This window comes from Amphiprion ocellaris, chromosome 23 (genome assembly GCF_022539595.1).
Source record: "Amphiprion ocellaris isolate individual 3 ecotype Okinawa chromosome 23, ASM2253959v1, whole genome shotgun sequence".
In the NCBI taxonomy this organism is placed as follows: Eukaryota; Metazoa; Chordata; class Actinopteri; family Pomacentridae; genus Amphiprion; species Amphiprion ocellaris.
Window position 1 is genome coordinate 3,028,798 of NC_072788.1, and position 24,654 is coordinate 3,053,451.

Sequence of the window (24,654 nt, forward strand, 5' to 3'; positions counted from 1 at the left end):
ATCTGGGTCTAGAGGTAGCACCAGACAAAGTTGGGATAATTAGGTTTTATCCATTCTATGTGGTGCGATCTAAAAATTCAGAGCCTGTGCCTGTAAAAATCAATTACGTGGTTTGAATTTAATCACCGTTACCTTTAAAATAATCACCTTGTGCAGCTCTTACTCTGCTCCCAGTGGTCCTGCCGCATTTGGAACACCATTTGGAAGTCTCAGTTCCTCAGGACATAGCAGTAGAACTTGCACTGACAGTCTTCCCCTGGGGAACAAATTCACGGTAAATGTTTTAGAGACTGTGGACTCTTCCACTGTGAAGGCTGCTGTTTGGTTTCTGAGTTAGGCCTTGTTAAACGATACCTGCACAGACTTCAACATGGTGCTACTCCTGCAGATCCATGGTGAAATTGCAAATGTGCGCCTGAAAGTGGTAACGAAAGCGCGCGTTACACAGGTTCTAATGTTGATTATGCAGCGTCATGTGGAAATCAACAGGAGCATAATCTGAACTTCTTAATCGCACCTCATAACTACTACCTCCCAACTTTAATATCAGATTTCACACAGCGACACACTGACAGTCAGTTTTGATCATCCGAACTATTTGGGACCCAACAGATTGGAGTTCCATGGGTGTCATTTTGCTCATCCTGTTCATGCATGTCTGCACTCATCCCACCAGCTCATTTGTTGGTTTTAGTGGAGATGCTGTGTCTGTATGTACACTATGAATGGTCGCGTACATGAATCACTTTGTATGGTGGCATTAGTGTTGTGTTGGTCACTGTTTCTATCACTGTGTTTCCTCCCTAATCAGTGTCTGTGTGTCTAAATGATCAGTCTACACTCTAGTTAAGTTGAACTCTGTGTTGCATATCTGAAGAAATACAGCATAGCGCTTGACAGGGTCACCCAAAACACACGAACACAGGAGTCCAAGGTTCTCTTATCACCTCTGTCTCACAAGCAAAATAGTCATCTTTATTACATGTGACAACTAAATCAACTGCATATGGCATAGTCCTACAGATTTATGAGCTGCTTGATTGTATACATTCAAGTAGATATTAGTGTGCTGTCTGCCAAAATCTATATCTCCCGCCATCCAAGAAAACAAATGGCTTCTCGACTATTAAACTGTGTAAACTAGGATTACATTTGAATGGGCTGCACCTAATTTGTGGGAATTTGGTCCATTGATCAAGTTGTTAGATGCTCGATGAGAGGACTGTCACCAAACTTCTTTGGGTTATACATTCAGGCAGGCACATTAAATGATAGCAACACAATTTTGTTCGATATGCTAACACACATCTTTGTGGGAAATTTACAGCAAAGTGTTTTATATCTAATTTTAAACACAGTTTAATTAACAATGCATTCAACTACACAGTGGTAAAGGTAGAGCTAAGTGATAGCTAGCCAGTATTCCTGAGCCAACATGCAATGTAGCGTTACAGCTGTGGAGCCTGTTGCTAACACTGTTTAACTCCAGAGCTTGTAAATTAAGTGTGTGCATGATTTATTATTTCTACGGGACAATTAACCCTCGTGTCGTCCTGCGGGTCAAAATTGATTTTAAAGTTTGAAAATGTGGAAAAAATATATATTTTCACAGTGAAACTTCTGATGTCCACATTTTCAACATTTTGGGGAAATCTTTCAACATTTTTTGGTGGAAAAAAGAAATGTTGAGAATGTTTCTTAAGAACATTCACATAAAAATCAACCAAAATCCAGCGAATTTCATTGGATTTTGGTTGATTTTTATGTGTTCTTAAAGAAAATATTAGAAGTTTTTCTGACACATATGTAATCACTTTAGATATTTTTAGGATTTTTTTGCAAGATTTTTACTCATTTTTTGAAAATATTTACAAGAATTTCCTTGCCAAATTTTGGGGGATTTTTTAAAATAAAACTTTGAAGGGAAACTTTTAAGGAATTATTGGAATTTTCTTCCTGAAGGTTTTGCAAATTTTCAGAAATTTGGGGAATTTTTTTGCTGAATTTTTTGATTTTTTTCAGACAGGGAAACAATATTTTTTGGTGCCTGTAAATGAAGACAACAGGAGGGTTAATTTGTTGTCATACATGGACGCATTTGTCGTCTTTGTTACATCTAAATTGGTGCCTCAATGGTGTAGCAACATGAACGGACCTAGAGTGTCCACAATGGAAAGGGTTCACCCTCTGGGGTGAATTACTAAACTCAGCTAGAATTGCAGAAATCCACCTATTTGTTAGACATTTTCTGCTGATGTGATGATGTAAAAGACAAGAGCTTACAGAAGGATTTAAATTAATCCGTTGGGGGCCATCATTATTCACAGCAAATCGATGATGGAGCAATGTGTTGGTCAAGAGAAAGGTGGCGTAACGTGATATGTCAGATTATCCTCTCGAGAATATGAATATCCATAACAGTTGTTATGGTAAGCAGAGCTGAAGATACTTTGCTCCAGTGACCAGTGGCTCAAACTCTCACAGTGTACAGTGCAGCCCTTTAGATACAGTGTTGATGCAAATGTAAATGGTTGCTATCCACCTTTTTTAAACTGTTGCATGTGGAGCTCCGTGTCGATGCCGTCTGCAGCTGATGATGTCACGCTCCAGGGGTGGTTTACACAAGAGTTAATAGTGCAGCACAGTGGAGCTGAGAGGCAAATGATCCAGCACATTAACTATGACATCCTGTAACGTCTGACTGTTTTACAGCTTCTAGAACATCCTGGCAGGATGGTGATGATAGCAAGGTGGGTCTGAGTGTCCAGTATGTGTGCGTCTCTGTCTGTCCATGTCCGTCTAGTTTTCAAGTCATTTTCTTCAACTTTACAAATACTGTACATCCATTTACTAATTCACTAACTCATACTTTGCCATCATCCATCACTTCTTTCCATCTTTCTGTCCCTCTCTGTCTCTCTCTTTCTTTTATTCTGTAGAGGACCAGCTGGATGATTTTGAAGAGTGAGATTGATGGACAGATGGGTCCAGAAGAGATGGATCCTCGCAAATCGACCTGCAGTTTGCCCACCGACACCTCCCAGCCCAGTGAGTAGACGATGGCAGGTACAAGTAGACACAGAAACGGGGTGTAAACCTTTAAATGACAACACGTGTTTGCATTTTTGTAGATTTCCCCTACAATAAGTCTGCATCTTTACCCGGCTATGGAAGAAACGGCATCTACAAGGTGAGCTGCCAATACATGATCATTTTACAAGCGTGTTAGGAAGGTCGTACCCAAAGTCTTGCAAGGGTCAAGCCATGTTTGAGGTCTTATCTTACCTTCCTTAGCACACATTTTTAGCATTTGAGACTTTCTAGAGTGTCCTACAAATTTGCTTATCTCCCTGTTGGACTATTAGGTGGTGCCATTTCTTACCCAGTTTCTATCATCCTCTCTGTTACATTAGTCCAACAGGCCACATCTAAATGCATTTACTCTTCACAGCTTTATCAAATCAACACATTCCAGCCCCACACAGCCTCCTACACTCTACTAATCAACACAGGAAACTTCAGAGTACAATTTAAGACAATTTAAATGTTTTCCTCCGTCTTAAAAATCAACCTCCTGAAGCTTTTCTCGCACAGTTTTCCTATCAGATTACACTGGGGTCGGTACCATTCACTCCACACAGGCTGGTTCTCCAGTATACTATGAGGATGTTGGGGGTATTTAGTCTGTCATCCACCGATGTGATATTGCTGCTCTCCCTCTGTGTTTGTTGATGGATAGAGGATAGGCAGACAAAACAGAGCAGCAAAGGAAATGAAAGCTCAGGAGCCACGACGGATTCATGGTGCAAAGTATATTGAATTATTTTTCACTTGCTGATATTGCTGGTTAATGTTGTTGACATGGTGGATTTAGTGTGCTGGAAGTAGAATGAAGGGAGATAGATTTTTTCTATTAAAGCAAATATGGAGCTGCAATATGTAACACTATACTTGCAACATTCAGTATCTTTTTGTGAAAACGCATACAGAATGACAGCCAATTCAGTGTCTATTTAAAGTGAACTGCTACAGATTACAGTCAGTGCATTTTATGACCATACTCAAGCAGCTCCACAGCACACAGCGGTGCAGCTACATGCTAAATGTGTCCAAAATGGCACCACTTGGACGCAATAGTTTGCTTAGTAGTGAGCAGGAAATTGAGGTTTTGGGTGCTTATTAATCACCAGTTTGCCATATGGTGAACAGGACATGATTTTGGACTGACCTGACATCATCATTGTGCTAATATTTAGCATGTAACATTAAGTGTTGAGTGCTGTAGTTGATGCAAATGGGAATGTTTGTAGGTTTTTAATGAATTTGGTCGTATACCAAATTGGACAGACGGAAATTTTTACCAGTTTGTGTCACTATTGGAAAAATCTGGACCGAAAGGCGCCATGATTGCTATAGTTATACAATTCTAGCATGATTGTCACCATTTCCACTATACCAAACATTGAAAAACACCTGTGGAAGTGTCAGCTGTGACTTTTTACAGAATATAGCAGCTGGTTACAGATGTGACTGTGGCACTGTGGCAATGTTGGTCAGTATTTTGTGAACTGTGCTGATGACAGTGGGGAGATATAGTACAGGATATCTGGAGAATTTAGAGCTTCCCGCTGTATTTCTACACTGGCAATGGAAAGCAAATCAATACGAATGATAAATTATAAAGATGTGGATGACTGAGAATGTCTTCGCATTGTCTCTGGTCGAATCAAACATTTGTTTTCCAGGGCACAATTTTTCGGTTGCTTGTAGACGTCCACAAAGTTGTCAGTACAGATCCTAGCAGCCCTGTGTAGATGACAAAATTTACAATATATATACCCTTGTAGACACGTGGAAGCATTAAAAAATCAGTTTGAGAGAGGGAACCGTTTGTATTCTGTGTTTTGGGGGCTTAAAAATGTATCAGATAGTGCCACTTTGTCATTTTAAACAGTGTTAGCATGTGTAGCAACACATTTTTGTCATTATTTGATGATGACTCCATTAGCCAGCTTTTTTTTTTAACTTGTAATAATTCAAATAAAGAAATACTTCTTCTGGCATGCTTTTTCCTACAGAAACATTTCAGTTTTGTGTTTCTTGCCAGCTGCCATCTCACCAGAGTAGATCTATTACTAGACAAACAACAAAGCGGTGCCTCCCTCTCTCCTAGGTTTGTCTTTTAGGCTCTCCAAATAAAGGGATGCAAGCTCACTATCAGAATGATGTGTCATGCTTACTTCCTATTGGTTACCATGAAAGAATGTGAGCAAATCAAGGCGGAAAGTAGTGACTAATTGACTCCAACATGAACCCCAGCTTTGATAAAGACCAGCGGTGTTCTGAATGATGGTCTAACCCTGTGTCTGTTTAATGTGTATGTTCCCGCAGGCTGCTGAGATGGTGGAAGATGAAGTGGACCCAGACTCCCAGAGCTGGGGAGGCATGAGAGGTGAGATGGAACACGAACTGGAGCTGTTTATTTTCAGCTCTTATCTAACCCTTTGATAGGTGCATCAGCCTGATATACAGCACATCTAGTACAATCTCTAGACCCTTCCATGGTAATAAATTAACCAAAAGGGATAAAATATTAGTCCTCTGACTTTGTAACTCTCCTACTGATCAGACTACAGTTAAACATCCTCTTTAACCAGCAGGAAGTAGCTGCAGCCAAACATCGTCATGGAAAATACCAAGATGTCTGTTGGTTTCTTCCTTTATGCAGTGACATTCTACAAAGGACTTCAACCACATATTAGTTTTTGTTAACTTGTCTTACTTGCTATGTCCTAAAATTAGAGAAACATAGTAATGTGAGAGAAAATTGTTGCAAATTCCTTCCTTCCATCTTCTAAAATGTTTTTTAGTTTGTCTGTTTAATGGTAAACTGATGGTTGGTTGAATGAAACAAGCAATTTGAATAAGTCATCTTGGGGTCTGGGAAATATGGTGGCCATTTTTCATTATCTTTGACACACGACTGACCAAACAATTCAGGTACAGCTTTACAACTATTCTGCAGTTTAATCAACTTAACAACTTTTTGGATTGTAAACCACCCTTTGGCTTCAGACACTGAAGCACTAAAAGAAAGACTGCATCAATAAAGGTTTTAAAAAGCATTTCTCTGAATACCAATTCAGGTGAAATATCTTTTGTGTAATGCAGCTGTTAATACTTTTGACAGATTAGGAGATTGGGTATGATCATCAAGTACAGTCCTTGATTGGTTCAGATCATTCCTTCAAGGCGGAGCGAGTTACTTATCACAAATGTGAGCTGTGGTGTTCCCCAGGGTTCAATGCTTGGACCTCTATAGTTTTATCACAAAGCGTGTCCTCTGTCTCCACAGAAGTTACTGAAGTCATTTAAAATTAATGCAAATGTGGAACTGAAACCATGATGCTTTATTATGCACTACTGGTCAAAAGTTTGAGAACACCCGAATTTTTCCAATTTTTTATTGAAATTCAAGTAGTTCAAGTCCAATGAACAGCTTGAAATGGTACAAAGGTAAGTGGTGAACTGCCAAACGGCAAGAAGTGGGTTAACAACTTAAAGCTGTTCTGCAGAATATAGATCTTTCCTACAGAGAAATTGCAAAGAAAGTCAAGGTGTTAGTGAGTACAGACACTCCGAAAGTGAGGTAAACTTTGACAGGAAGAGATCTTTAAGACCCAAAGCCACAACAGAATCAGAAGACAAGTTTCTACATAAAATACATTTTGGTTTTGTTTTTAACTTCATTTGTTTAGTTGTTCTATGCTTTCATTTCATACTACAATGAGACATTAACATGCATAACTTCCAATAAAAAAACTGAAAAATTGGGGCGTTCCGACACTTCCTTTTGACCGATAGTCTATTTCTACAAACAGTTGGTTTTTGTTTTGTTGCCATTACCAACAACAACAGAATTTAATCGTGCTAATTTTGACTTTTTTTTATGGCAATGGGACTTATTTAAGAAAGCGCTCCAGTATCAGTCACCTAATGTTGTCAATCCCCAAAACTTTCCCTCCAGATAACAGCATCAGCTAAGCTAAAAACACATAAAGGACAATATAATCCTCCCTCTAAGTGCGGTGTCTAAGGTCAGTTTATAATCCATGATTGCACCGCATATACATTGTGACCACGCATGCGGAGTCCTGCTGCTCTGGCTCCAGATCAGTTACTGGAGGTAGCAGTGTGGAGGGATGATGTCATTTTTCCAGCTGCAGAATTATAGCGGTGTGTTTACAAGTGCATGTGTGTACAGACCTGGCTGTATCTGAGGCGAAGAGCGACTTGACGGGATTCCAGACCTCGTAACGGTGTGTGTGTGTGTGTGCAGAGCAACTGTTTATAATGCTTTCTGACGCCTTTGAAACCTAATATTTTTGAGTTTTGGGTCCACAAGGTGTAATTTATTTTCAAGCTCTATTATGCTAGTTTTCATAATAGGTCTGCAATTCAAATAAAAACGAATTGTTCCACCAGATTAATTCTCTCTGTCTCTCTCTCTCTTTTCCTCCTCAGAGTACAAGGTAAGAGTTTGTTCATACTTTACAAATATACTTTAATATTCTTGGCAGCTTTGTTTGGACATTGGATTATAATTGTATTCCCTAATAAATCTCCCACAATGCTTACTTTGTGTGTGCCAGGTCTACCCTTATGAAATGCTGTCAGTGACGCATAGAGTGAAAGTGAAGCTTCCCAGAGACGTAGATCGCACCAGACTGGAGGTGAGCTCTAATCTTCCTCTCCCTGCTCTGTCGTTCCCCCCCTTCTATCCACAGGTCATTAACAAGCCTGAGAAAATGTGAAATTGCGGCTTATAGAATCATTTAAAGTCGAGATTTTTTTGCGGTTTGGGTCAAATAGCTGGGCAGATAAGCCAGGTGGGATAAAAGTATCAGCCAAAGCTCAGAGAAGTGCCATCTCCAATTATTTTAAAGGTGGATAAACAATAAAGAAAGTTGTTTTTTGCATGCAATGCATTTTATGACCAAAAATATGTGGACAGGTGTACTTTTTTGCAGAGCTGTTGTCTAGACAACTGCAAATTTGAGTTTAGAAAAAGCATGAACAGACAAATAAAGACCTTTAATCTGGGAAATTATATCAGAAACTAGAAGGAGCAACCACTGAGGAACCCAGGGTTCATGTAAATTGCACATGATGAGTTTTACCTACTTTATTTACAAGTTTAGAACATATAAAATATGTCCGTTCTCTGCTGAAACCAACATTTATTTTACTTTTCAGTGCATCTGCCAAAGTTTTCCCCCATAATATTGATTCATTAGTGGTAAAATATCAGAAAATAGTGTAATATTCCTGTCAGTGTTCCCTGAAGTGCAAGCTAGTATATCCAAATTGCTTCATTGTGGTTGAATTTTCACCAAAATTTGTCATTTTTTTATTAATATGGAAAACCGGGATACAAGCAAATACCGTGTTTCCAGATAATTGTTGACATCTTCACTTAACAGTCACAAAAATGGGGAATCAAGTATCAGAAATGTTCCTATGTCAGCTCTGGTTGGTTTGTGAGTGACTGAGAAAATGATAAAGCTGGAATTTATAATGGGGTCAATGCAAAAAAAAAAAACCTACATTCACCAAAATCTTAAAGATCAATTTTGGTTGAATCCCCTTTTGGAAAGCTGTTGATTCAGCTTTTTTGGTTATTTTAGAGATTGCAGGAAGTTTTTATGATTCACGCTGTTCCGTGTTGATTTACCATGATTCAATCCAACAATCAGTTCATATTTGATGTTTTTGTGTCTTATTATTGATTATAAATAAAAAATACTGCTACTATTCATGTACCACTTTACCCAGATTAGTGTCACCACAGATGCACGACCTAAAGTTGGCATTTTCAGCAGCTATGTTGGTACATTTTGTACTTCGAAGACATGGTTTCAGTTATTATTTTTCAACTTTGTGTTGTTTCTGTTGACCTTTGCTGCCAGTCATAATAAGACTGATACCTTTTCTTGAAGAATATTAAAAAGACTTGTGGTGGCATGTTTTTTGGAATTTCGCAAAGAGGTATAAGCAATTTTGTCTGTAGATTAGCACACAACAGCACAACAGCCTGTTTGTTTGAAGCATATAGAAGCCTCGAGTTTCCTAAATGGGATTCTGAATGTTATCGCATGCCCTAAAAGTTTACTCAATAGTGTTTTTCCGACACTGTGGCAACAGTTTTGGTTTGGCCCTTTCTTGCTTCAACATGACAGTGCTCTTGTGCGCGAGCCATCTCCATAAAGAAATGGGTTTTCCCAGTTTTGGCATAGAAAAGAACTCGACTGGCCTGCACAGAGCCCTGACCTCAGCTCCATCCAACACCTTTGGGCGATAAAGCCTGGCTCGCAGTCAGCATCTGCCTGATGCTGTTGTGACTGCAGCCAGGTTCCATCAAATCTGATGGAAAGTCTGAAACCAGAAGAGTGGAGGCTGTTATAAAAGCATTTTAGTGCCCATGGCTTTACATGGCATCTTTAAAAATGACACAGTAATGTAATTTAGGAGTTTCCACTTTTTTGAGGCAGTGAAGTGCAAAATTCAAGGAATTGTGGTATTTTATTGAGAAATGCGAGTATAATTGGCGGTAGTGTTTCTCTCTCTTGCCCCGGGTCACAGCAAGTTTAACCCACATGCATGTATTATAATAAAAAATGAAGCATGATTAGACTTAATGTTCCGTAATAACTAATTTCCTGCAGTTGTTATTCTTGCACTATCCATTTACAGATTTCAGAAGTTTCATTAATTTTGCACAGCTGAAAACAGGAAACGTTTTAGTCGCTAAAGTAACCCATTTAAAGACTTCAAACTGTGGTTAGTGTTGTGGTGCAGCGCTGATTGTTCTCCCATCCTCAGAGCGGGAGTTCTGTCTCCAAAAACACCCTCTTTATAATATTTCAACCCTCAGTAACCCTAATATGAGAACTCCCCGTGAGCGTTTGGGTTGTGGGAATATTGTCCCAAGAGGAGTCGGACCGTCGGGATATGGAGGTGTTACTGACGCAAGAGATCCCATCTGTGGTTAGGAGCACTTTACTGGAGTCACATTGTCAATAGTGTCTATGAGTGTGCTGCAGGGAGAAGTATTCCGGCCACTGATCCCGATCCGTGACCTCAAACTGCTGTAGGTTTACCCAGACTAATGAGCAGCTAAACCCCTACTAAAACTCAAAGTCAGGGTTTGATGGAGACACTTTTCCATGAGGCTAGACAACCAAATGTGATATGAAAAACTGTTGTACAGAATGAATGCACTGTGGTTTATGCAAATAGATATCATTTGTCAAATGTGTTTTGACATGAGATTTTGACGATTTGAATATATGCAGCTCCTTTACAAAACATTGTATGACGTTTGATTAAAGGCTTAGTATCTGCAACCTTACACCAAAACATTACAGTTGGACTTGTAGCAATGGAGTAGGTCAATGTCAGGGGTGTATTAGATATTAAATGAGCCTTTCTAAATGTCTGGAAACCGCCAAATAACTACGGTCAGTCGACGGACATCTCTGAAGTGGTAAAAATTATGGGGTGCTCCCGGTCAGCAGTGGTTGAATACCTACCGACAATAGTCCAAGAAAGGGCCAACCGTGACCTGGTGATGGGGTGTTGAGAGACGTGCTGGAAGCAGTCCGATCCATGGTGTTTTAGCTTAGAAGTTGCAAGACCTGACGGATCTGCTGACAAAATCGAATTGGCCAAAACCACAGAGAACCTTCAGAGGTCTTATAAGGTGGCTTTCCACTGCAGGAACTCCAGGCACGAGGTGACGTCCAGTCTTTCTGTTTCCATTCCAACAGCTATGGCCGCATCATTAGCTCTAGTAGTTACAGGAGGTAACTCCAGTTCTTTGAGCATGGAAGAAAATGGAAGTTTGTTATGTCAGTCTATATGTTGATGTTAATGATGGAAGAAAGAAGAAGAATGGCGCTTGTTGTCCTCTCCAAGTTTTACCAATCAGTGTCAAGACTGAAGACAGCGTTTCAGGGTTCTACCCCATAAACAAGCCTGAAAGAGGTTTTCTAGATTTAGGCCCCATTAAAACGGCCAACAGCTTCCTGTAGTGGAAAAGAGCCAATGGACTCCATGCCTCAGTGGGTCAGAATTGTTTTAGCAGCACATGAAGGATCAACAGAATATCCATTATTAATAGTATATAAATAATCTTTAAGTTTTGACTTATCAATTTATAACATATATTTGCCACATTTCTTTTCAGTTGACCACAAATTATGGAGCACCAAAAACTGAAAAAATTTCTTAAGCGCATCATGTTTGCTTTTAATTGTATCAAAAAATCAGTGAAGATTAGTGAAATTAAACTAGTAGACCTGATCAAAGAGCTCTTTCTGACAGATAATTTCTGTACTCAACAGCACAAAAACAGAGCAATAACCTATTAATAGATTCAACTAATCATTGATTATAATTTGATATGATTGGATAACTTCAGGTGCTGAAAATATGTTGTAATGAGGATTTCATGGCGAAAATGCATAGTTTGTGGTTTCATGGAAAAGTTCCTCTAGTCGATCATTTTCCAGGTTCAGTTTCTTGACATATTCTGTTGTGACCATTGATGACTGTATTAGTATTCACCCAGTTCTCCTGTCCTTTGAGCCAGTGCAATGCTCAATGAGAAAAACTAAAGTTTAAGGCTTCTTTCCTACCTGGAAATACAGCAACCAGTAATCTCACAAGTGTTTTGCAATAAACAGCTGATAGAAAATACCCTTGTGACATCACTATTTGCCAGAGTTTGATGCGAGAGGATGGTGTAGCTTTGGTTTTACACCCACTTGTAATAAAAGCATTCGAATTATCAAATATATTTTGATTAGAGAGGAAAAACAGAGTGTCGTCTGTCATTATATCGCTGTGTTATTAACCTGTCACCATGGCAGGTGACACATTAAAGGGATCTGGATGTTTTTGCCTCAGGGTGAAAACCAGTCGCTCCACTTTCCTCCTTCTCTTGGTTGATATATAGAACGCAGGTGATTGGCTATTTCACAACAACAATCTGCTTTTAGTTCAATCTCTGTCATCACGTACGCACAACTGGTGTCCACAGTGCAGGAAACATCTTACAATAAAGCAGCTTATGCTTTTGTTCTGGGGTAAATCAATACCATGCATGTTTTTGTTCCATGGTATATTTTTGACATTTATGGAGTAGTTAGTGAGTGTTGGCAGCGCAGGCCAAGCTGGGTTTTTGGATAGCACTTTTAGCTTGGAAGAACTTCTAAGGCACAGAATTGAATTTACTGTGTTAAACCTCAATACAGAAGGCAGTGTAACGCCTGCTTATGTGCTGAACACAAACGTCTTAGGATTGGATGGCTTGTATGAGTCCAGCGTCCGTACGAGGCTGCTACTGATTTACCATGCCGGGTGAGAAAAGTCAAGCTAGCCCAGAGGCAGGAATAATCTCACTGGTTCAGGCACAAGTATTAATTAATTACACCGAAGAAGCAGATGTTTTAGGGGCTCAGCAGAACATATGGTCCATTAGAGTGGCGCCTAGTGAAAATACAGCAAGACAGGGCTTGATCATGCCAACATATATATGAAATAAAGGTTTCAGTGTTAGGTCCATGATTTAAAGGATTTAAATTCATGCTGTTTCAATGCATGTGAAACCTGTTTGAGATTTGGAGAGAGCAAATTTGAAGAAGCTATCTATCATATGCAATAAGCTGTTTTCCACTGCAGGAACTTGTGAGGCGTTGTATGCCGGCCCTAAACTTTGAGTAAAAAGAACCACCCTTGTAGAACCATTTTTACTGCCAGTTTTTAGCACCTACTCTGGGATAGGTACTTCTAACTAGCCCTGCAGCACTATCATGCAGGATACAATGCTAAACTGGGAGAAAACAAATGCTGATTGGTTAAACTCGGATGTCCTCGTTAAGTAGCAGTTTTCTTCTCAGCCCCCTAATTGGGCTGAACGTTCTAATTAGGGTGGCATTCCTCTACACTTTTGCTTCCCTGGAGTTACTGCAATGGAAAACCCCAGCTAATCTAATTCCCCCTCCCCTACTATGGAAAACCAATAGACTTTTTATCCTATTTATTCATTTTACGTTGACCAAAACTAGCTCCAAGGGTTAGTCGGTTTGCAAGTCATTGCTATCTTGGAACCTTTGAAGCCAGGATGGGCAAATATCTTTTTCTGTGTCAATTTCTGAAGTGACCAGGCAGTTAGAATGTCTTAGTAACTAAAAAAGCCATACTACACTAGGTGAGATAGTCAGCCTACAAAACCTAAAGCTTTTTTAAGTTAGATAAAAATTCACCTCTTATAAAGTTGCCATGCACATCTAACCAAAAAGGGTTTTGGACAAAGCAGTAAACATATTTCTTTATGCTGTTTATGCTGTTAAATTGGGCCCTTTAACAATGGTGTCTGTGGGGACTGACTTACTTTTGGAGCCAGCCTCTAGTGGCCATTGGCGGAACTGCAGTTTTTGAAGCTTCAGTTTGTGACCCTGGACACTGCTTTTCATACTGTCTTGCCCTCCAAAAACAATAACTTACACATATATGTAACTTGCAAAGGAAATAACACAATGTTTCCTTTACAACAACAACAAAAAAGACTCTCAAGGGTTTTTGCCGCTACAGGCTAATGCTATAACCAGCACATTGTGGGTAATCAGCTAAAATTAGGAAACTTCACAGAGATAATCTTGTGAAAGTACCATAACAGTAATGTCACTGACTTTTTCATGCTCTTTAGCTACATTTTAGCACATCACAAATAAACATTTATATTCATTTGTCAACAAAATAAGAGCGCACAAGAGAAGCACTTCTGTTTAGCAGCCTCGTTTAACTTTAAGACGTCATCATACCTCAATGCCAAAATAGTTGCTTCTCGGTTCAGTTCATATGAATGTGAGTGGGTGAAGAAAGATATCGGGCTTTTTCAAGTTAAGGCAACTACAGACACTTGACTGAGGTTAGAGAAGGATTTATAGAAGGATTTATGGTCAAAAGACATCAAAGAGGAGTGTTTGTACACTTGGTAGACTCAACCATTCATCCTGAAGACCTTCCATGCTGGTATCCATCATCAAAACACCAAATTGTTGAATGACTTGGGAGTTTACTGTTCACTGCTCCAGACAAATATCACATACTTGTTCTGGAGGCAACGTTGTGGAAAGCTGTTAGTACCATTAACCCTGGTGTCATCCTGCAGATCAAACTGACCCGTTTTAAAATTTGAAAATGTGGGAAAAAAAATAATTTTCACAGAGAAACTTCTGATGTCCACATTTTCAACATTTTTGGGAAATCTTTGAACATTTTTTGGTGGAAAAAAATAAATGTTAAAAGTGTTCCTTAAGAACATTCACATAAAAATTGCTGGATTTTAGTTGATTTTTTGGTGAAAGTTCTTAAGAAAATATTAGAAGTTTTACTGATATATATGGAATCACTTTAGATATTTTTAGGATTTTTGGGAAGATTTTTACTCATTTTTTGAAAATATTTACCAGAATTTTCTTGCCAAATTTGGGGGATTTTTTTAAAAATAAAACTTTTAAGGGAAACTTTTAAGGGATTATTGGAATTTTCTTCCTGAAGGTTTTGCAAATTTTCAGAAATTTAGGGAATTTTTTTGCTGAATTTTTTTTATTTTTTTCAGACAAGGAAACAATATTTTTTGATGCCTGTAAATGAAAATAGCAGGAGGGTTAATACTATTTTTGTATGTAAATGCCTTTGTGTGCTTCTCGTTTCCCAGAGACACCTATCTCCTGAGGACTTCCAGCAGGTTTTCGGCATGACCCTGGAGCAGTTCGACCGCCTGGCTCTCTGGAAGAAGAACGACATGAAGAAGAAGGCACGCCTTTTTTAGACAGAAATTCAAAAAAGAAAAATAATAATAAAAAAAATTGCCGAGCAACATCTCTACAAGCATCTGGAAGGAAACATAGAACAAAAAACAACCCATGTGAAATATCTCTATATGCACCGCCATGATCCCCTACTTTCCACCTGTAAAACGCCATGCCGTCTGCCTGTGAAGCCGCGGAGAGGCGCTCTGCGTGGGAACATTTTCACCAGGCAGCCTCTATAGCTTTTTGTATGCAGTGTGGTCCGAATGTTTGACTGACAGCCTCGCAGAAGAGGACGAGGAGCTGCGTTTGCATGGCCTGTGTTGATGCTCCTCGCCTCCCATGTGGTTTCTGCATCCGCCCCCCTCACCCTTCTCCCCCTGTCCAGACGTTTTCCTACACCCTGATGAGAAAAAAACAAAACGGCTTTTTCTAATTGTCCTGCAGGCCTTCCTCTGATTTTCTGACTTTTATGTGCTCCTTCTCTGTCCATCCCTTTGTCAGGTTTGTTGGTCATCATCTGTTCGCTTTCTCTCGCTGTGTCCTCTTCCCTGCATCGAGCGGCTGTTACATTTTCATTTTTTTACGCCCTTGCCATTACATTATTACAGTGAAGAGACTGGTGCACATTCGCTGTTCAAGCATGTCAAGGCCAAAGACAGGGTTTAGAAACAACTTCTCTGGTCTTTTACTTCAAAAACTGTCAAGAAGCACCTTATCATGCACTTTTGTTTTGGATTTTCCTTCATGCTCTTTTCAACCAGAGAGGTAGTTTTGATAGAGCGGCTCCATATCTTACACAAGCCTCTCGTAAATCAGCACAGATAGCAGAGCCAGGAGCTGGAGATCAGCCACAACATGGCAGAGAATCACAGGGGTTTAAGCAAAAACAAAAAGAGGGGTGGAGTTCAGAAGGCTTCGGGATGGTCAAAGGTGTCAAACATGCAGCATTGCCAGAGTGACATGCGCTCACACCAAGTACAAATCAAATGAAATTATTTTTATAAGCTATTTTTGACTTCTTCCGGAAAGGATCATTAAACCAATCACGAGACGCAGCAGAGAGAAATCACGATTTTGTTACCAGGGAAAAATAAACGCCCATGCCGACTTTGTTAAGCTTCACAGACCTGCAGCAGCACTTACAGCATAACAAGGGAGGTCTTGCTTGATTTAAAAGGAAAAAGCAAACTCAATACTCTAACTGTGTTATATCTTCTCAGATAGAGATTTTACTCTTTATATGTTTGTCGTTTGGAAGCATTGTTGCGTACAGTAAAAGCTACACTTTTAAGCTGAAGTCCGTCAGCTTTGCTTGATTTTTCTGGACCGTAAATCGATCAACTTGCCAACTAACATACCGTAAGATGTATGTGAACATATACTGGATATATACCAGATTTATCTGTCTGTATACAAGCCATGGTGTATAACTCTTTAGGCATGCATGAGGATGGGAAAATGGGGTTCGTCCACTGACCTCATATTAGAAATGTATGAAAACATTATCATCAGTGTGGTTTGAGTGATTGATTATTTTCTGGTCAAATTTTAAAAAATGCCCGGATCAGCTGCTTACATTAGCTTGTGTTAGGTATATTTATTTAATTGCAAATATTAAGGAAGGGATTTTATTTTGAAATCTTAAGGGTGTAGTGTCACATGCATCACAGAGAAGAGCGCTTTTTTTTGAAGAGAAACATATCAAATTTTGAGTTTAATCTGAGTGTCAAAGCAAATGTTGCTCATGTAAGTAACACACTAACTGTTGTCATAAATCGTCATGTCTTCTTTCTAATATCCATCTGCTATTAAAGTGCTTTATCCAAACGATGTCATTATGGGTTGGAGTGCTTGAGTTTGTCAAATGAATGTTGCTCATGGATACCCTCAAGTAAAGTGTGTAATATAGAGGTGTGTGGATGTTTTTATTTAAATTTTTACATCAATATCCGACTTTATCAGATAGCGATCACCATTTTTCAAGTTTTTTTGCACCAATGAAGCACTGTGGCAGATATTGCAAACTGTCAGCAGGAAGAGTTATCAGATATATACAAAAGTAGCAATATTAGCATAAATTAGTAATATAAAGACCATATTTTGGTTGTAAATGTACATTTTCACACAAGGTTGCATCCAATTACCACCAGTTTGTAATTTACCACCAGTAAATTATGGAGTCACAGGATTGCCACAATAAAATATAAATAAATAAGGAAATAGATGTGGAAATATAAAGAGAAATAAATAAATAAATGTGGAAATATAAAGAGAAATAAATAAATAAATAAATGTGGAAATATAAAGACAAATAAATGTGGAAATATAAAGACAAATATAAAGAGAAATAAATATAAAGAGAAATAAATAAATATGGAAATATAGAGAAATAAAAAAAATAAAAACGAAAATTCTGTCTTTGCTTTTCCCTTTTCTTTTTTTCCTTTTTTTCTCCCCATTTTGTCATTGTCTTTTCCTTTCAGCACTCCTCAGTCCACCAAGTAAAAACAAAGACAATAGACTCTGCTTTCACTTGGTGAACTGAGCTGTCAATCAAATGGCTCTGGGCGGGGCTTTCTGTCCAGGTGGGTAGTCGTACCTGATCACAGGATTCCTGCCTGACGGCAGCTCCTAGCAAGGCTGAAGTCAAGTGATGTCACGGTGGCGCTTCAGCTGATTCTACCAGCAGACACTGAAAGGGCTCTGATAGTTTGGTAAGTTAATGTTTATTTTCTTATTGGTGCCAGTTTTAATGCACTTCATATACACCTGTAGTGTCAGATATAATTTGTACCGTGCACTCCAGATGTCGATGGAGTTTATTTGTGTGTGTGTTGACCAGAGAAGAGAGTTAGCATCCAGTAAATATAAGCTTTAATGTGAATTAGCGATGCTAACCGAGCTAGCTGCTCAGTAGTAGCCTGATTAAAGCTAACGTAGCATTAAGCCAACGTAGCATTAAGCTAACGATGTTTGTGTTGTGTTTCATGTAAACAGCTGAAGTGTGTTGTGTCAGTGTAATGTGGTGCATTTAGTTAATAAAACTGTTCATGGAGACGCTGGTTCACATTAATGTAACGTTTAGAAAACCTAAATGTGATTAAAACAGTGAGGTTAAGGTTCTGTGTTCAGTAGTCCTGAATATCTGCTGAGTCTCTGAAGTTAAACTGGAGAAAACAGTAAATCTGCTGTCTAGTCGTTAACGTTGTTTAATGACTGATTCACATGTTGTAGTACGTATTCCTGCAGTGTAGACTGGAAAAATAAACTCCCAGAATATGATCAAAGTAATGATGAACACTACAGTTATTACATTTAATGTTCCAGCAGTTGGACTGAAAGAACCTTGTAGATCTTTTCCTCACTGTTAGTGTCTTTTCCTTCCAGCCTTGGTCTGGATCATTGGGAACATCTAGTCTGATGGACTGAGAGCTCCAGAGAACATGAACATCGCACTTTCAATATTGGAGTTGCTGGGCTGCTCCTCTTCTTCTGATTCTTCTGGGACTCCCTCTAGGGCATTGCCAAGGACACTGTTCTCCATCCTGGCAAGCTCCAGTAGGGACTTCCCACACAGGAATAAAGCCTCACCACACTCATCTGCAGTGTCCCCATATCTCTCAGCCAGCATGCCGCAGGCATCCTGAAAGACACTGACAGCAGAAACAACATCTCCCATCACCAGATGCCTGTTGCCTGTGCCAATCAGTTTCTTTGCCTCCTCCATGACGTCAACTGAGCTGTCTGCAGCAGCTGCCGACGATGATGAACAGGGCTTCTCCTCCACACTCCCAGAGCTCGACGCGGCGGACGTTTCCTCTGGCATGGTTTCAGAAGGACAGTTGTGGTTGTCTGAAGAGTCTTTTCTCCTTCATCAGTGTGAGGAAGAGCAGCACTGATGTCCTCCTCATCCTTCCAGTAATAACAATAATGCTGCAGATTCAGCTCCTCTCTTCAGAATACAACTTGTCTTGTGACTGTTCAGTATTTACACTTCACTGTCAGCAACACATTATATATTTCATCCATTTATTACATGTGTTTACACATCTTTACAGTTCACAATTGTTAAATAATGTAGTTTTTAAATGTGCAATAAAGGTAATAATGAAGCTCCTGCCCTGAATGTGTTGATGTTTTAATGCTGCATATCTGCTATAAATAACATGGACTTTTTATATTGTATTTATGCTCCAACAACAGAGATGCAGTAAAAGGTGATAAATAGAACCCCTGAATACTAAGAACAGAGAATAATAAACTACTAAGAGTCGGTCTGTCCTTCTGTAAGTGAAAGTTAAACAGGAAGTGGTTCACTGAGGATGTCGTCCATTCAGTCTCCTTCTTCACAACCAGATGAGGTTTTCCTTCTGTTGGCTTCACTCAGAAGATCCTCACAGTGAACAAGAGACACCTGAGATGAAGACAGACGTCAGAGTATCAGCATCAACAGCAGAGGTTCATTTTATAGTATCCCTGGAAAGATTTCCTATTTCATATAGTTTTATATAAGCAGTGAAAGACAGAAAGGCCTGTAGTCACTTTAGCTTTAGAGGAGAGGATTTTATTGTCCAGCTTATCTGTGCTGTAATTTAAATGTAATAACTGTAGTGTTCATCATTATTTTGCTCATATTCTGGGAGTTTATTTTTCCAGTCTACACTGCAGGAATACGTACTACAACATGTGAATCAGTCATTAAACAATGTTAACGACTAGACAGCAGATTTACTGTTTTCTCCAGTTTAACTTCAGAGACTCAGCAGATATTCAGGACTACTGAACACAGAACCTTAACCTCACTGTTTTAATCACATTTAGGTTTTCTAAACGTTACATTAATGTGAACCAGCGTCTCCATGAACAGTTTTATTAACTACATGTACCACATTACAATGACATAACACACTTCAGCTGTTTACATGAAACTCAACACAAACATCGTTAGCTTAATGCGACATTAGCTTAATGCTACGTTAGCTTTAATCAGGCTACTACTGAGCGTAGCTAGCTCGGTTAGCATCGCTAATTCACATTAAAGCTAATATTTACTGGATGCTAACTCTCTTCTCTGGTCAACACACACAGAAATAAACTCCACCAACATCTGGAGTGCACGGTACAAATTATATCTGACACTACAGGTGTATATGAAGTGCATTAAAACTGGCACCAATAAGAAAATAAACATTAACTTACCGAACTATCGTTCTAGGAGCTGCCGTCAGGCAGGAATCCTGTGATCAGGTACGACTACTCACCCTGGACAGAAAGCCCCGCCCAGAGCCATTTGATTGACAGCTCAGTTCACCAAGTGAAAGCAGTCTTTTGTCTTTGTTTTTACTTGGTGGACTGAGGAGTGCTAAAAGGAAAAGACAATGACAAAATGGGTGAAAAGGGGAGAAAAAAGAAAAGGGAAACGCAAAGATGAAATTTTCGTTTTTATTTTTTTATTTTCTTATTTCTCTTTATATTTCCACATTTATTTATTTATTTCTCTTTATATTTATTTATTTCTCTTTATATTTATTTGTCTTTATATTTCCACATTTATTTATTTATTTGTCTTTATATTTCCACATTTATTTATTTATTTATTTCTCTTTATATTTCCACATTTATTTATTTATTTATTTCTCTTTATATTTCCACATCTATTTCCTTATATTTTTTTGAATGAATGAATGGTTTTATTTTGGTTACAAAATTATAGTACAAAAACTACATTTTGTGCGTTCAAAAAAATATACATTCTTGCAAGACGCTTTTTTTTTCTCCTTTCCTTCCCCCCCACCCCCCACAAAAAGAAAGATGATGAAAAAGAAAGGAAAAAAGACAAAAAAAACAGACAAAACAAAAACACAAAATAATCAAACAAAAAAATATACATATATATATACAATAACATATATTCACATATCTATACATGTACATATACATACACACACACACACACACACACACACACACATATATATATATATATTTTTTTCTTCTTTTTCCAACCGCTTTCTACCCCCCCCTTTCTAAATTTATTTATTTATATTTTATTATGGCACTCCTGTGACTCCATAATTTACTGTTACAAACTGATGGTAATTGGATGCAACCTTGTGTGAAAATGTACATCTACAACCAAAATTTGGTCTTTATATTATTAATTTATGCTAATATTGCTACTTTTGTATATATCTGATAACTCTTCCTGCTGACAGTTTGCAATATCAGCCACAGTTTTTTTCGTTTTTATTTATTTTTTTATTTTTTATTTATTTCTCTTTACATTTCCAAATTTATTTATTTATTTCTCTTTTTAATTAATTAATTAATTAATTAATTAATTTATTTATTTATTTATTTATCTTTATATCTAGTTATTTATTTATTTCTCTTTATATTTCCACATTTATTTCCACATTTATTTATTTATTTATTTCTCTTTATATTTCCACGTTTATTTATTCATTTATTTATTTCTCTTTATATTTCCACATTTATTTATTTATTTCTCTTTTTAAAATTTATTTATTTCTTTATTTATTTATCTTTATATCTAGTTATTTATTTATTTCTCTTTATATTTATTTATTTCTCTTTATATTTATTTATTTCTCTTTATATTTCCACGTTTATTTATTTATTTATTTCTCTTTATATTTCCACATTTATTTATTCATTTATTTATTTCTCTTTATATTTCCTCATTCATTTATTTATTTATTATTTATTTATTTATTTATTTATTTATTTATTCATTCATTTATTTATTTCTCTTTATATTTCCACATTTATTTCCTTCCTTCCTTATTTATTTATTTATTTATTTGTTTGTTTATTTATTTATTTATTTATATTTTATTGTGGCACTCCTGTGACTCCATAATTTACTGTTACAAACTGATGGTAATTGGATGCAACCTTGTGTGAAAATGTACACTTACAACCAAAATTTGGTCTTTGTATTACTAATTTATGCTAATATTGCTACTTTTGTATATATCTGATAACTCTTCCTGCTGACAGTTTGCAATATCAGCCACAGTTTTTTTTTGTTTTTATTTTTTTATTTTTTCTTTATTTCTCTTTATATTCACACATTTATTTATTTATTGCTCTTTTTAAAATTTATTTATTTATTTATTTATCTTTATATCTAGTTATTTATTTATTTCTCTTTATATTTATTTACTTCTCTTTATATTTATTTATTTATTTATTTCTCTTTATATTTCCACATTTATTTATTTCTCTTTATATTTCCACATTTATTTATTTATTTATTTATTTCTCTTTATATTTCCACATTTATTTATTTATTCATTCATTTATTTATTTCTCTTTATATTTATTTATTTATTTATTTCTCTTTATATTTCCACATTTATTTATTCATTTATTTATTTATTCATTCATTTATTTATTTCTCTTTATATTTCCACATTTATTTCCTTCCTTCCTTATTTATTTATTTATTTATTTATTTATTTATTTATTTATATTTTATTGTGGCACTCCTATGACTCCATAGTAAATAGGTTTCCAAGTTAAAATAATGCCACAAAGAGTTGCTTTTTTTGATCATGGAAACATTGTAAGAAAGACTGAGTGTTTTTTTCCACAAAATCTGCTCCTATCAGGTAAATTCTGATTTAAAGCATGTCAAAACGTATGGTCAACATGAGTAAAATACTGGTTAACTACGTATTAAAAATGTTAGCAGTGAAGTGTTTCTGTAGATTAAACCTGATCTAAAATCTTCATCAGACTGAATCCGAGTGTTCAGATGCTTTCCTTGAATAAAAGCACCAGTACAGCAGTTTAAAAATACTCCATTAAAGTCATGTTTCATCACTCAAAATCTTACAGAAAACCTCACATTTTACATGATCATCACATTATTGTTGTGGATCTTCATGGTGGAACTACTTTATGTACAGTAAGGTAGTTTAGTCCAGTGATCCCAACCCCAAGATGAGTCTGGGGGCTGATGGTCATTTGCTAAAGCAGTTTATAATGAGCCAGACTTAGGTTTAATTGTCACATCGCCCTCTAGTGATCATAATATTTATGACAGGAGAAACTGCCCCTGTAAAACCTCTCCAAGGGCCATTCTCAGGCAAAAATATAGCATGTTCCTCATGGGTAAATACTTCTGAGGGGCCCTGAAAAACTGCCAGGAGGACCTCAACACTGAATGGCAACAACAAGTGGCATCAGTCTTCTCACCTCAATCACTGCCATCAACAGTTTAAAATGTGTCATACTGGCAAAGACAACGGTTATGTCTCAAACTGGCATTGCAATTTAAGGCGTTGAATCCAGTGGATCATAAACTACAACAGAAAGTTTCTGCAGTGGAAAGATGCCTACTGAGCCACAAAGTCTGTGTGAGAAGGAGCTTGGGGTGGCTGAATGGGTTGACAAGACGTTGGACTTTTACTGTTGGTGTCCCATTTCAAACTATCTTGTCTTTAAACCATGATCATTCCATAACCCTAAACATGTCTGTATCACTGTAACCATGATAACAAACATCTTCTACTGTAACTCAGACTCAGATATTTTCCTAAACTTAACCAAACTGCAGTGACCATAATTCAGGAGACAGTCCTAAGAGGGTCAGAACAAACGACCTACATGGCAGTTCAGGTTGGAAGACTTGTTGCATATGCTACAGATAGGTTTGGTTAGGTTAAGCCACAAAAATAACTGGTTTAGTTTAGGAAAAGATTGTATTTTGGTTTAAATGAAGTGCTTCTGAAGTCATTAATGTGAGAAGAAATGTTTCAAAACAGTGCTGTCCAGCATTTTGTTCACCCATCCATCCACCTCAACCTCCTCTTTATACAAAATCTGTGGCTCTCGAACTGCATCACCCATCTTGCTTTTCTTATTATAGTCATTAGAGGGCGCTGATTGACTGACTGATGCTTTCACAGGTGTCCACTAGAGGTTGCTTGACAAGAACATGGAACTGTAGCTGGAAGCACAAACCTATGGGGCCATTATTTACGTGGGGACTCTCCAGACACTACGACTACGACTACTAGCATCAACTTTCGAATTGATGCTCCAAGGCCATCAGAGCAGGCAGGGGAGTTAAAGTGCACAAGCAGAGAGATCTTTCACCTCTTTAGGCAAACAGACCTCTGACCCGGACAAAGAAATACTGATGACGTTAACACATTGCTCAGAGCATGCAGTGAGAAAATATTTATCCCCATCTTTGATTTATATTTAGCTGTCAAGAACAAATCTGGGTTCTTCCATTTTAAATAGCTCACAGAAACTCAGTGCACGTAGAGGAATGAATGTCTTGTGTTGACGTATGGTTTTGTCACTGGATATATGGTTTATCTCGATTATTGAAGTGCACCACAAAAAATGTCATAATTTTCCATTTATCTCCAAGGTTCTAATGGATGGTTGGTAGCACATTTTTGTCTGACTTGTTTCCTCGTTGGCTTTGTTGCAAATTTGCTAGGAAATATTCGATGTCCATCTTGTAATAAATGTTAACTTCAACTCAGCGTTGACTCTTATTTGACATATTCAGGCAACAAACAGTCCAAGTGAGCTCCCTTTACACCGTTATTAAAATAATGATGAGATACGTCTGCCAACAACGTCCTCCGTCTCTAACAATGCATTTGATGTGGTGTTTTCATTGTGATCCCGTTTCTGCTCTGTCATATCGTCCTCTCTAATCCTTTAACAACCACATTTCCATGAATATTTAATGTTTGTTTTTTTTTTTGTTTTTTTTTTTAAA

General features: G+C 37.5%; 1 protein-coding gene across 15 annotated transcripts in view; it reads left to right on the forward strand.

Annotated features, from left to right (window-relative positions):
* ablim2 (actin binding LIM protein family, member 2) overlaps positions 1-16,712 on the forward strand; it is a 107,913-nt gene extending 91,201 nt beyond the window's left edge. For 14 of the 15 annotated variants that reach the window (XR_008600542.1, XR_008600546.1, XR_008600551.1 and 11 more), the window contains 5 exons: positions 2,713-2,750; positions 2,940-3,048; positions 3,132-3,190; positions 5,392-7,733; positions 14,786-16,712. Coding sequence is in view for 1 of the 15 variants with exons in the window: in XM_055007617.1 (XP_054863592.1) it covers positions 2,713-2,750; positions 2,940-3,048; positions 3,132-3,190; positions 5,392-5,452; positions 7,525-7,532; positions 7,653-7,733; positions 14,786-14,899 (470 nt within the window). In the remaining 14 variants the exon portion in view is untranslated. The remainder of the gene's footprint in view (positions 1-2,712; positions 2,751-2,939; positions 3,049-3,131; positions 3,191-5,391; positions 7,734-14,785) is intronic. The other variant, XM_055007617.1, reaches the window with a different exon arrangement.
* The last annotated feature ends 7,942 nt before the right edge of the window (positions 16,713-24,654 follow it).